The sequence below is a fragment of the Austrofundulus limnaeus genome, unplaced genomic scaffold, assembly GCF_001266775.1.
Source record: "Austrofundulus limnaeus strain Quisiro unplaced genomic scaffold, Austrofundulus_limnaeus-1.0 Scaffold67, whole genome shotgun sequence".
Lineage (NCBI taxonomy): Eukaryota > Metazoa > Chordata > Actinopteri > Cyprinodontiformes > Rivulidae > Austrofundulus > Austrofundulus limnaeus.
The window spans coordinates 1214213-1227313 of record NW_013952469.1 but is presented as its reverse complement, the minus strand read 5'-3'; the positions used below and the strand labels follow the sequence as shown (position 1 = coordinate 1227313).

General features: G+C 39.3%; 1 protein-coding gene across 1 annotated transcript in view; it reads left to right on the top strand.

Moving 5' to 3' along the window:
• The window catches only part of LOC106518864 (gamma-aminobutyric acid receptor subunit alpha-5), a 44780-nt gene extending 34026 nt beyond the window's left edge, over window positions 1-10754 (top strand). The window contains exons 8-10 of the mRNA XM_014010291.1: window positions 281-433; window positions 1779-1990; window positions 4695-10754. Of these exons, the coding sequence (XP_013865745.1) occupies window positions 281-433; window positions 1779-1990; window positions 4695-4991 (662 nt within the window). The 3' untranslated portion in view covers window positions 4992-10754. The remainder of the gene's footprint in view (window positions 1-280; window positions 434-1778; window positions 1991-4694) is intronic.
• Window positions 10755-13101: the final 2347 nt, after the last annotated feature.

The window sequence follows — 13101 nt, the reverse complement described above, 5'->3', positions numbered from 1 at the left end:
CCCCCCCACTATTCCTTCCTGTCTGTTCTGGACTTTCTTATTGTGTTATTATCAAAATAAAAGGAATATCACATTATCTCAGTTCCATTAAAGCTGCACATAGTTTTTTAACTACCAAATCAAGGTCCATAATATTACACTCAATTAAAATTTATTTCCAGTCTTAAAAATGTTCTGAATGTTCCTTATCCTACAGCAATCCCCGCTTTTAAATAATGTTGATTTTTACAGTCAGGTCTTGATGTTTTATCCCTTTCCCCCATCTCTTTTTCATCCTCAGGACAGTACACAGTAATGATGGCCCACTTCTACCTGAAGAGGAAGATTGGATATTTTGTCATCCAGACCTACATGCCATGCTTCATGACAGTAATCCTCTCCCAGGTATCGTTTTGGCTTAATCGAGAATCGGTTCCTGCAAGAACTGTGTTCGGTGAGTAAAAGCTGTTTAAGACAGTGAAGGAAATTTTGTGACTAATTAACTAAATTTTAGATAGTCTTTTGTCCTATACTTTGTGATCAGCTTCAGTAATTTACTTTAACAGTTAGAGAACCAAAAGTGTTAGTTTCTATAACTCACTTCCTTGTGTTGGAGGTATGACATCATATCTAGTGTGGGACTAGGCTCGCTGTGAAAACTTGGGTGGAATTGGGGCCATTTTGTCTACACGCACACAGGGGGCCCACAGCGTTGTAAAAACCTTTATATGTGTGTAAATAAATTTTTAAGTCTGAGAACTGGACCGGTTTCCTGCCCCTAATCCTACAAACATATTCTTACACGTTTTAGCTGGATTGTGACTGTTGGAGAGCGGTTGACGATCCTAAATTGTAAGAAAATAGGGTGTTTTTAAGTTATGGCCTCACTGAACAGGTCCAGGAGTCCAACCCAGGACTACCTCTACCCAAGCCACACTCACCAGTTCCTCCTGAGGGTTCCCTTAGCAGAGAGGATACATAATCTTTCAAGTGAGTTTTGGGTCTGCCTCGGGGTCTCTTCCCAGTGGGACATATTTGGAAAATCTTCAATGCGAGGTGTCCTATAAGATGAACCACCTCAACAGAGCTCTTTTGATGCAAAGGAGCAGCAGCTCTACTTCGAGTTCCACCCAGATGCCACCCTACAAAGGAAGATAATTTTGGCAGCTTGTCGGTCAAGATCTTTACCACATGACCGCAGGTGAGGGTTGGAAAGTATACGGGCTAGTAAACTAGATCTTTCCTTTTTGACTCTCCTATTTTTACCACGACTGACCGAAGCAATGCCCTCATTACTGAGAACAAGGCACCGATTCATGGATCTGCTCTAGCTTTATCCTACTATCACTCAGGAACAAGACACACAAATATCTGGGTCCACCTGGGTCTTTACCTCAGGCGGAGAAATATTCTAGACCATGCACACAACCAGTCTCCAATAGTCATAGTCCAGTAAGATACTGGTTTAAAGTTTAAATTTATTTTTATTMTTTTTCAATCTTGAAATGTAGATGATTTTCAGATATCTACCTTTTCTAACTTTCTTTCTTTCTAACCTTTTCAAACCTTGGGTGGTTATTTTTATTTGTATGTGACTCCCTAAAAATCCCATTGGCCACCCCTTGCGACAAAGTCTAGCTCTGACCCAATTTCACGTAGTGAGTCATGTTGTATCTTCTTTATGGTAAATCTGTACACACTCGTGCTGCCTTACAGTAGAATGATGAGTGACAGCCACTTGTTTCAGTTTAGTTTGTCAAACTCAATCTAAGCTCATCATGTCTTTTGTTTACTCACAGGTGTGACCACTGTGCTGACTATGACCACACTCAGCATCAGTGCCAGGAACTCACTTCCCAAAGTGGCCTACGCGACCGCCATGGATTGGTTCATCGCTGTCTGCTACGCTTTCGTCTTTTCCGCCCTCATCGAGTTTGCCACGGTGAACTACTTCACCAAGAGAAGCTGGGCTTGGGATGGCAAAAAAGCTCTGGAAGCACAGCACCCCAAGGTAACTCGTGGTTTTTGGTGCTAATTACAATTCACTTTATTTAAAAGGGGGGTTATATGTATTTTCCAGGCACAGGATTTAATACTATACCACAGTCAAGTAACTACTTTATCTTCAGTTGTTATGAAAACACTGTATCTAAACATTTTTTGACTTCCTATCATTATATAAAYGCCTTGAAATTGGCCTCCGTGTTTCTAAGAACCTCTTACAATTTCTGACACGCCCACTTCAGCACGTCTTCACAAAAATGCTTATCGTGGTTTACAACCTTTCATAGAAGTGTTGTATTTTGTTTTAAAAAATAAATAAAAATAAGTAACATTACATAGTATAGGTTTTGGAAAATGGCAACTCAGGATAATATACAGTATCTCCCAGTCATCCTCTCAAACATACAGTATATGTCAATGTTATGCTAATTTTTGCAAAGAAACTATAAATATAGATCATTATGAAGCTATGTTTTGCAATGAAATCGTGAACATCCACCATTTTTAAGATACATTTTGCAATGAAATTATAGTGTTTTGTAAATAAATATTTCTCCTGCTGCTAGTCTGTTGGAGATGCGTAGGGGAAGCGTGGGAGAGTGGTGCTTTGTGGGACGGGCACGGCTGGGGACTGAGCTACAGGGAGGAACTTTGTATAACAGGCGGTGCTTTGTATGAGCAAGTGCTTAGGCAGCTCCACATGTCTACTACAGGAGATTCAAGGATTTCTCAAACATGCATGAATGAGTCACTCTGGATATGGTTTTTGATGAGGGAGTGTCATTATAACATGAAAGCTAAAAAAAAATTGATTGAACACTGAAATTACACTRTGTCCGCTCTGCTCGCCGCGTTCTGCTCTGACCTCCACAACAAAAACGCACCAGTTATAATTAATGAGAACATTTACACTGTTTTCGCATGTCGGCAGCATGTGCACAGCCATCCGGAGCAAGTGAAAAGGCAATCTACAAAGATCACACTGCTTCAACATGAAAAGGAATGCACACAACATCTGTATTTTTTAAACATAATTCACCAAAGACATTTACATTTTGTCAAAATCCTATGGTAATAAATATATGGGTATACTGTATTTATACATACTGCTGTCAAAATGTTTCATTCTGTTTGGGAAGCAGGTGGCAGCATATGCATACACAAAACGTATGGATTTTATTTTGAAATATGGATTCAAAAAAAGACAATCCTGATGAAGTTTCAGCTGTTTTTTTTAAGTCTGTCTTCCACAGAATGAATTAATTTGGTTTGACTTCCACATTTATCACTAGATTTCTTGCACAATCTCGCATTTCCTGCACATGCATCAGTGGCTGCATGAATCAGGGTAGAAACGAATGCAAGGTGGAGCAGACCAGAGCCGTGTACAGTGTAAATTAGGGGTTAGGGTAATTGTTATCTAGCTCTTCCAGACAATAATTAAATACCACCAATAAATAATTAAGCACCAAACAGATTGGCACTAAGCCATTTAAAAATTTATACATCATTCTCATGTTTTGAGAATTTTAGAGCTTTCCCAAAGAAATAAGCTTTTGTTTTTGTTCAATCTCAAAATCATGATGTCTTAAGGGTCTTTTTGTCAAAGATTTTAAGACTCTAATGGTTTATCATTGATGTACTAGCTTGTCCTCTACATGTGCTACAATATGAAATGTAGGAGAAAACGATGCATGAATGAATATCTTGGCAGGTACTGCTTATAAGGCCCTGAAGAAGTCTTTTGGATAGGACATGAAACATTTCAAGAAAAAATAGCTTGTCCAGAGAACCTGACTCAACCTTGTTAGATTTTTTTTTACCAGGATTATTGAGAAGGATATATTTACAATCAGAGTGAGACAGGATTGGACTAAAGGCTCAACCACAGAGCTTCAGCGAATTTCTTAACTGCAAGCTGGGATGTTTTACCATGTATGTGTAAAAACATGTAATCTGCATATAATTGGACTTCAGCATCATGACAAAACTGTGGAGGGTCATCGATGTAAAGAGTGAAAYGCAGGAATTATAGCACAGATCCTTGGGATACATCCAATGTGCACTTTGGGAAATTGGAACATATATCTTTAATTTTTAACCCTGTATTGTCTTGGACAGATATGAGATTCAAGCAAGTGCTTTGGATGAGAAATTGCAGTTTGATAGTTTGGCGATGAGAACATTGTGATGAACTATATCTAATGCTTTATGTAAGTTTAAGAAAACAGCGCCAACAACTCCACCTATATGAAGTTGTAGTTGTATCTGCGAGGTATAGGATGGTTAACCTAACTTTGCAGAGTTTGTTGTCTGAGATCTACTTTAATAATGATTGTAATCAGTTATTATAACCAATAGATGCAGCTTGAAAAATGGAGCCATTGGTTGCACTGTGTAATTAGCATTAATAAAAACAACTCATATTACCAAAGACGCCCAAGATAACTGATTTGTTTTGCTTAAGTTAGCAGCTGCTCTAAACAATGTACTCATCATCATAAGTAAAAATCCAACTGCTGTCAACTGAGGGAAATTTAATTACACAGCCGCTCACATTTTGCCAGAACCGTTTCTCCTCAATAGAACCACTAATCATCCATGACAGATTCAAGGACGCTGATATATCTTACACTGAAAGTTATTGAGTAACTCACACCTGAATGGACTTGAAGCTAATCCAATGTTTGTGGTTCTCTGTACTGTTGTAGAAACGAGACCCGATGGTGCTGTCCAAGAAGCCGAACAACGTTTGCTCAGCAGGCGTCAACTACACCCCCAACCTCACTAAGGACGTGTCCATCTCCACCATCTCCAACACATCAGTGCAGCTCAGAGCCTCAGAGAGTAAAATGGTAGACCACAAGAAGACCTACAACAGYGTAAGCAAGATCGACAAGATGTCGCGGATAGTGTTCCCCGTCCTCTTTGGAACCTTCAACCTCGTCTACTGGGCCACATACCTGAACAGAGAACCAGTGGTGAAAGGAGTCGCCGCTTCAACATAATCATCACTTTTCTGGTTTTTGGAGTCGGAGTTCATGTGAGAGAGAGAGAGGAAAGAGGGGGTTTGGACCTAATCGAGTAGAAAAGTAAAATCAAACATCTGTGCTTGAAGAACAACAACCATATCCAGCAATCTAATTCAGGCACTTTTAATGAATGCAAGGCTGCAACAGAAACCCTTTCCTGTTGCCAAGGCCTAAAAAACTGTTTGATCATGAAGAAACTACTTCAAACAGGAGAGCGGGTGCTTTGCTTCTTTTATCATGTATGCTGCTGCAGTTTGCATGATGTTTTCCTAAACAGAAAACGACAGACTCCTCTAGTTCTGAATACCGACCATKTATATGTCAATCATTGCTTAAAGTACAGGAGAACACTTTGTTTGTATTGGAATTTGGAAAAAAAGGTATTAGGAATGGTTGTTGGATTTTAAATTTTGTGGAGAAAACWGGTCACCAATAATGCTGCAAATCTAATAATAGTTTAGCTTTGAATCTTTTTAAAATATTACCATTTTATACCCTTCAAATGCTATTGTTTCTTCTTGAAAAAAAATGGTTAAGGTTATTATTAAAGAAAGCCCTGAAAAAGCCAACCAAGAATATTTTGACAAGAATATTTTACCCCACAAAGTGAAAAGACAAAACTGAATGACATGTTACATTCTGTACATACATAAATAGGACTTAAGTGAATTTTACGCTTTGCTCACTCAGCTGTGACCAAGCAACAGCTCTAATTACTGTTTCTACTAGGTTACCCAAGTAGAAATGTTGTTTCTGGAAAAAAAAAGAGGAAAGTTGCAATGTACAAACATAAGTATTTTTTCAAGAATAAGGCCAGAAGTGAACTCATGGTGCTCCTGAACTGGACTATTTGTTCCATTTTTATTTTTTGGTAATAGGTACATGTTCACTGCTTAACAACAAATTAAAATATTTGATTTGAGCCAGTCCAGGGGGATTCATACCTATGTTCTCCTGGGATAATAATGAGTCTTGAAAGATACCAAGGAACACAGGGATGAATGTACTGAATGGGTACTTAGGAATCTTGGAAACATAGGTACTAGGGAAGATAAACATTGAGAAACATAGGAATGGGTGTACCAGGGGAGTACACAGGGATTTGGAGAACATAGGTACTGGAGTACTTGGGAACAATGGAACCAGAGAACAAAGATACTGCAAGCATAAGTACTGGGGAATATTGGTACTGGGGCACTAGGGTACATAGGTACCAGGAAACAKGAATGTGTGTACCGGGAAACATATGGATCCAGAGAACATATGTACCAGGCAACCTAGGTATGGGTGTACCAGTGGGGTACATAGGGATCTGGAGAACATAGATACTGGGGAACATAGGTACCCGGGAACATAGGCACTGGGGAACATATGTAGGTACTAAGGAACATAGGTAATGGATAACATAAGAACCAGATAACACAGGAATGGGTGTCCAGGGAAGGTACTGAAAAACAACAGGGAAACATAGGGATGGGTGTATGGGAGTTGGGGGTACATAGGCTCTGTAAAACAGAAATGTCCTCAGTCTGAGGTGCAGTCAAACATGTAAACTTCACACAGAAAAACCAGAAACTCCTACCTGAGCTTGAACTCAGGACATGCTGCGAGGTCAGAGTGCTAAACACTTCTACAACACTACATCCATCATGCTGCCAAATAAAATATGGCAAGTTTTGTTGTAGTTAACTCTATAAAAGTGAGTAAATTACAATAACCAGCAAATGAATGCACTAATAATAAAAACCTGAACAAAAAGAGTCTGGTTCAGGAGCATGGAGCGGTTCACTACCTTGTTTAGCCTTCGAAACAACAAACCAACTTTTTCTGTGAATAATTTGGAGTTGTTTTCAAATCATTTTGACTTCAATATTGACATTGTAACTTTGTTTTATTGGGAGTGTTCCTAATAAAAAGTAAATTTAACTGTATGGTAAATTGGAATAATTTGTCTTCAACTTACTGGTAATTTTGTGTGAAACACCACAACCTACTCGAGCAGGAAACTTTTAAATCCAAATTATGTTGCATTGGTCCTAAAAGAAAAACAAACCATCATTAAAAAAAATCAAAACAGAAATACACCAGATAAGGACAGACCTGTTTGCATCCAAAGTAGCACATTTTAAAAAATGTTTCTTGCCAACATGTGTGAAACACGCTAATGCTAATTGGTCAAATTAAATTTGAATTAATATGTTTTCTCTGTTATGTGCTATTTAAATTTTTTGTCAACGGTTTTTTAAATACTCACCATTTTATATTAATTTAATAAATTACAATGCTCTTTTGAAAAAAGAAAATAGATCACTTTGTTAGATAGTTAGTAAGCAAGCTAATTAGCACAGTTGCTAAAAAAATAAAGTTGTTTTTTGTGTGGCTGATTTAATTCAAACTGTATGTTTTTTATGTAGTTGTAGTTTATTCTCTTGACACTTGAGGTTAAAATATAGCAAAATACCAACAATTTATCCTAATTTTGGGGGTGTTCTGCTTATTTTGAGTTTTGTCTGCTCAAATGAATATTTTGGATTTTTTAAATGAAGTTCTGTGGGGTTGTCAACAGCGGGTATCTTAAACTGAATTACACATTTTGAAATTGTTTTAAAATCCATTTGAAAGTAGACTAAAGTTCAATTTACTTTTGTCTAAGCTTTGACTGTGCTGACTGCCATCTGCTGGCAAGATTACTAACCAAATTTTCCACTGAAATGACAGAAGAGAAAAATCTAAACTATCCTTTTAAGGACTGATTTATTTGTGGGGGCAACAGAATTTAAATAAAATGGGCCAAATTAAGCATCATAAAGTAAACATGTAAATAGCCTTTTCATTTCTAACTTTTGCCTTTGATAAACAAAAAAGTTGTATCTTTAAGCCCTTCTATTAAAAAAAATCTTATGCCGACTTTCAATATATTTAGTGTATGCACTTGTCTTGGATATCTTTTTCACCTGCAGCTCATTTTGTTCTTGAAGCTTGTTAAACAAAAACCTTAATTTCTGTTTTATTTTTTCAGTTGAAGGCTGTGAGCACAAGTGTTGACATTAAGTTCTTAAAGGGACCTGAAAAGCACAGCATGTGCGACTAGTTGGACTGTGGTGAGTCATACTCAGGAACAAAAGGACTCATGTTCTCAGCAGAACGAATGCCTCTCCATCAGCGAGACATGGATCACATGGACGCCAAACATCGACTGTTGAGGACATTGTCTTGGATAACTTCAGGGCACGTAACAGATTGTGTTACTCAGTCATAGAAAAAAAGTAAATACACCTTCTCTCAGTGCTAAGGTACATAAATGAATGTCCTGATACGTAAAACCTTAAGCTAGTGTCTCACTGGGCTGTGACTCTTGGTGTATAAGATTTGCAAAGAGGCCCTCAGAATATCAATAATTATGCTTGGAGGGGTTCTCAATTTTCTTGTATGACTCACAGAAGTTTGCAATGTTGAAGCTTGAATTTTAAAAATATTCCAAAACACTTTCTTTGAAAATAGTCAGTGTTTTTGCAGGCACCTCAAACCCACCAGGAACCCTTCTCAATTTAGTCCCAGACATCTTGAACCCTTCCCAATTTTGCTATGGGCTTCTTAACTCATCTCAAATCCTTGAATTTGTTGTGAGTGCCTTAAACCCTTTACTGTTTTGTTGCAGGTGTCTAGAACCCTTCTTAGTTTTGTTGCGGGCACATTAAATTCCCCCGAGTTTTATTATGGGCATCTTGACCTCTTCCCAATTTAGTCATGGGCAGCTTTAGTACCTTGAAACCTTCCTAGTTTTGCTGTGGGTGTCTTAAACCCATCATAAACCCTTCTTTTTCACAAGCAAATTGAACTTCTCTTGAACCCTGCTCAAATTGGTTGTAGGTGCCTTAAGTCCTTTTCAGTTTTGTTGCAGGTATCTTGAACCTATTTTGAATCATTCTCAAATTTGTTGTTGATATCTTTAGTCTTACTCAAGATTGTGACAAGAGCCTTAAACTCTCCTTAATTTTGTCACAGGACTATGAACCCTACCGAACTTTGTTGTTGGCATATTTAACCATCTCAAACCCTTCTCAGTTTTGTTGCCATCRTCTCAAACCAATCACAAACCCTTCTCAACCCTTCACAGACAGCATAGACCAATTTTTAACCCCTCTCAAATCTGTTGTGGGTGCTTTAAACCATATTCAGTTTTGTCACAGGCGTTTTGAACCCTTCTCAACTCCCAGTTAAATTGGACTTGTCTCAAACCCTGTTCATTTTTGTTGTAGGCGTTAAAACCTATTTCAAACCTTTGTCAAATTTAGAGCAGACAACTTAAACCCATTTGTTGTGGGTGACTTCAACCCTTTTAAAATTTGCTGCAGGTGTCTTGAACCCATCTCAAATCATTTTCTATTTTGTTATGAATGTTTTGAACCTTTATCAGGTTTGTTGTGAGCGCCTTAAACTCTTCTTAATTTTGATGTGGGCATCTTGAATCCATCTCAATTTAGTTTTTATAAATTGTAGAACATTAGAGCTCTATTTTGTCACATGTATGATATCTCTTCTATGAAATAATGCAGCCTTGAATGTCTAGGAGTAAATAACACACCAATGATAAATAATAATTAGTAAAAAAATACAAAAAAAACATTCAAATCTGTCATCGTTTCAAAAGTGCAGTATATTCTGGTTGACATGGGAGTGGCTGCTAATGTGGATTCAAAGCAGGCCACCGATGACACAATGTGGGTGGAGGTAACAAAATCACAGTTATGGTCTAGAATACATTTTCACAAGCCAGGCACACAAAAACTGTTTGTGCGAAGCATGGCTGCATGGCAAACTGGTAATGCTCCTGCAGCTGAAAAGTTGTCTATATTTGTACTTTTTTTTCTTTCAATTTTGAGTTGCTAACTATTTGCCAATGATCACAGCCCAATGAAACAATACACCATCCTTCAGTACTAAGGTACAAATAAGAATGTCCTGATACTAAACGCCTGAGTACTGAAATGGTGTACTTACTTTTTACCATAAGTGTTGTAGCTCAGTGAATACATCAGCTTCCACTCTACCAGCTTTGCCATTTAACCGTAAAGTGATTCTAAAATCATCCAGGTATCTGTTAAAAAAACTAATTTATGTTGACTTTTCATGACACTGCAGTATGTCTGTTTTTGAAGTGACTGGAACTGAGGCCACGGCTCAGAGAAAGTCAAAAGTGCTGCTACCTGTCAGCTGAGGCTATGTTTCAGTGCTCATTAGAGTAAAAATGAAAGTGCCACGAAACGGAGCTGAAAAGCCAGCGCATTCATCTGACCGTCTGGGGTACGACATGGCAGTTGGGTGCAGATTAGCGTGACTGGACGTCTCCCATGGTAACAGACGCCACGTGACTCTGCTGCATGTTGTGTGAATCGAGGAGTTCTTCAACAGGATTCGGGATCATTTCTTGAGATGAACATCGCTTCAGTTTACAAAAAAAAAATACTGTAACAAACATTTAGGTCCCTGTTTGTTCAGGGGTCTCAGTTCTTGACTGTCTTCACAATGGCAAGCGGACAACATGCATGAAACCATTTTTTAAAGGTGAAACATCGAGAATTTGAATAATTTTAAGAAGTTTTCAGCTTTTACTTAGGTTTTTGAGCAAAGGCATTGTAGCTAGTTCTGTGCCACTCATTTCTTGTTTTACTGTATTTGTATTGTGTGTTATACTTCAAATAAAAAAGGATCGACAAGGACATTGTACAATACACTGCATATGTTAGAGCACGGCTCTGTTGCTCAAATGTTGCTCCATTGAAACTACGATTAAAGCTGCTATTAGAAGCAAAACCGGCTCTGGTGCTTGTCGGTCATATTTATTTGATTCTCTGCTGATGGTTCACTCTAGTTCAAATGACCTCAGTTTTAAGACTAATGGCTTGTGGGTTTATCAACTTTGTAAGGAATTCAGCTGCAGATTTGGACTCTATAATGAACTAAAATAACCTGACTTTTTTTAACTATAGCTCAAACTTATCACCAACTGTAAGAAACCAACTGTTCACCAATCATCTGGAGGTTTTTAGATTGAAATATATTTTGTACTATGTCTGACAATAGCTTTCATTGTTAAATGTCAGCRCTAAATATCAACACAGTTAAGTTAGAGCAACACAGACCAATAATAAAAGTTTAGCTCCCATATTTTCCTAACCAATGGTCATTGGGACCACTCTCCAGCCTGTTCTACATGTCTCTGCTCCAACCCTACTAACTAATGAATCCAACGCTGTTACATTCTAATAGCCCATTTCTCATTAGAATATTCAAACCAGTATGACTTGATTTCAATGTCTCTCACTCATTATGTAACCAAGGTTGTGGGATGCTGGGATTCATCTCTCCATCTCCATCGTCTTCCGCTTATCCATAGTCAGGTCGTGGAGGCAACAAGTTCAGGAGAGAAACCTAGACATCCCTCTCCCCAGCGACATTTTCCAGCTCGTCCTGGGAGACCCCAAGGCGTTCCCAGGCCAGAGAGGATACATAATCCCTCCAGCGAGTCCTTGATTTTCCCCGGTATTTCCTCTCAGTGAGATGTGCCCAGAACACCTCTCAAGGGAGATGTCCAGGAGGCATCCTAATCAGATGCCAGAACCACCTCAGCTGACTCCTTTTGATGTGGAGGAGCAGTGGCTCTACTCCGAGCTCCCCCCAGAAAATGGAGCTCCTAATCCTATCTCTAAGGCTGAGCCAGGCCACCCTACGAAGGAAGCTCATTTCGGCCGCCTGTATCTGGGATCTCGTTCTGTCGGTCATGATCCATGTCTCATGACCATAGGTGAGGGTTGGAATGAAGACAGACCAGTAAATCGAGAGTTTTGCCTTTTGACTTAGCTCTTTCTTCACAATGACTGACTGAAGCAATGCCCTCATTACTGAGGATGAGGCCCCAATCCGTTGATCCATCTCCCACTCCATCCTACCATCACTCGTGAACAAGACACCCAGATACTTAAACTCCTCCACTTGAGGCAGAGACTCTCCCCCGACCCGGAGGTGGCATTCCACCATTTTCCTGTCGAGAACGATGACCTCAGACTTAGAGGAACTGACTTTCATCCCAGCCGCTTCACACTCGGCTGTGAACCGCCCCAGTGCATGCTGAAGGTCTTGGACTGAAGATGCCAACAGAACCACATCATCTGCATACAGCAGAAACGAGACCCTGTGGTCCCCAAACCAGACACCCTCCTCTCCACGACTGTGCCTTGAGATCCTGTACATAAACACTACAAACAGGATTGGGGACAAGGGACAGCCCTGGCGGAGTCCAACATGCACTGAGAACATGCTTGACATTGTGCCAAGAATACGAACAACTGTGTTTGCATTCATACTGCTCCTGCTTTCAGAAGTCTTGTTGTCTTGGTTGTGGGGATTCAAACCTTAAAAAATTGAAAAAAGTCTTGTGACTAAACCAAAGGCAGGCAAAACATACGTCGAACATAGCTAAGTGCCTGGAATAATAAGGAACATCTGTGCCAAGAACTGGAGGTCCCACAGTCAAAGTGGGAGATGCCACCAAGGGTAGTTGAGAACGGCAGGGCTAAGATACTGAGGGACTTCCAGATCCRTACTGACAAACAGGTGATGGCTAGCCAACTGGACATGGTGGTGGTCAACAAGAAGGCAGTGGTGAGAGATGTAGCAATCCCAAGTGACTGTAATGTCAGGAAGAAGAAGCATAAAAATCTGAAGAAGTATAGAAGAACAGAAATGTTGTGGAGAGTCAAGGCTTCAGTGGTGCTTGTGGTCATCACACCACCAAATTGGAAGAGTGGGTCCAGCAGATCCAAGGACAAACCTCAGAGATCTCTGAACAGAGGAGTGCAATCCTACCAACAGCTAAGATATTGAACAGAACTTGCAAGCTTCCAAGCCTCCCACACCGGGCTCCAGCATCAAAACATCATTGTGATGATCTAATATTTTTCAAATTTCTGTGCTAATTTAGATGTTTTTGTGCGTATTTGTTCAAATCTGTAATATTTGGTATAAAAAATGTCTTTTTGCTGCATACTATGGCTTGAGCAGTGGTTATTGCAGTCTAATTAGTTAT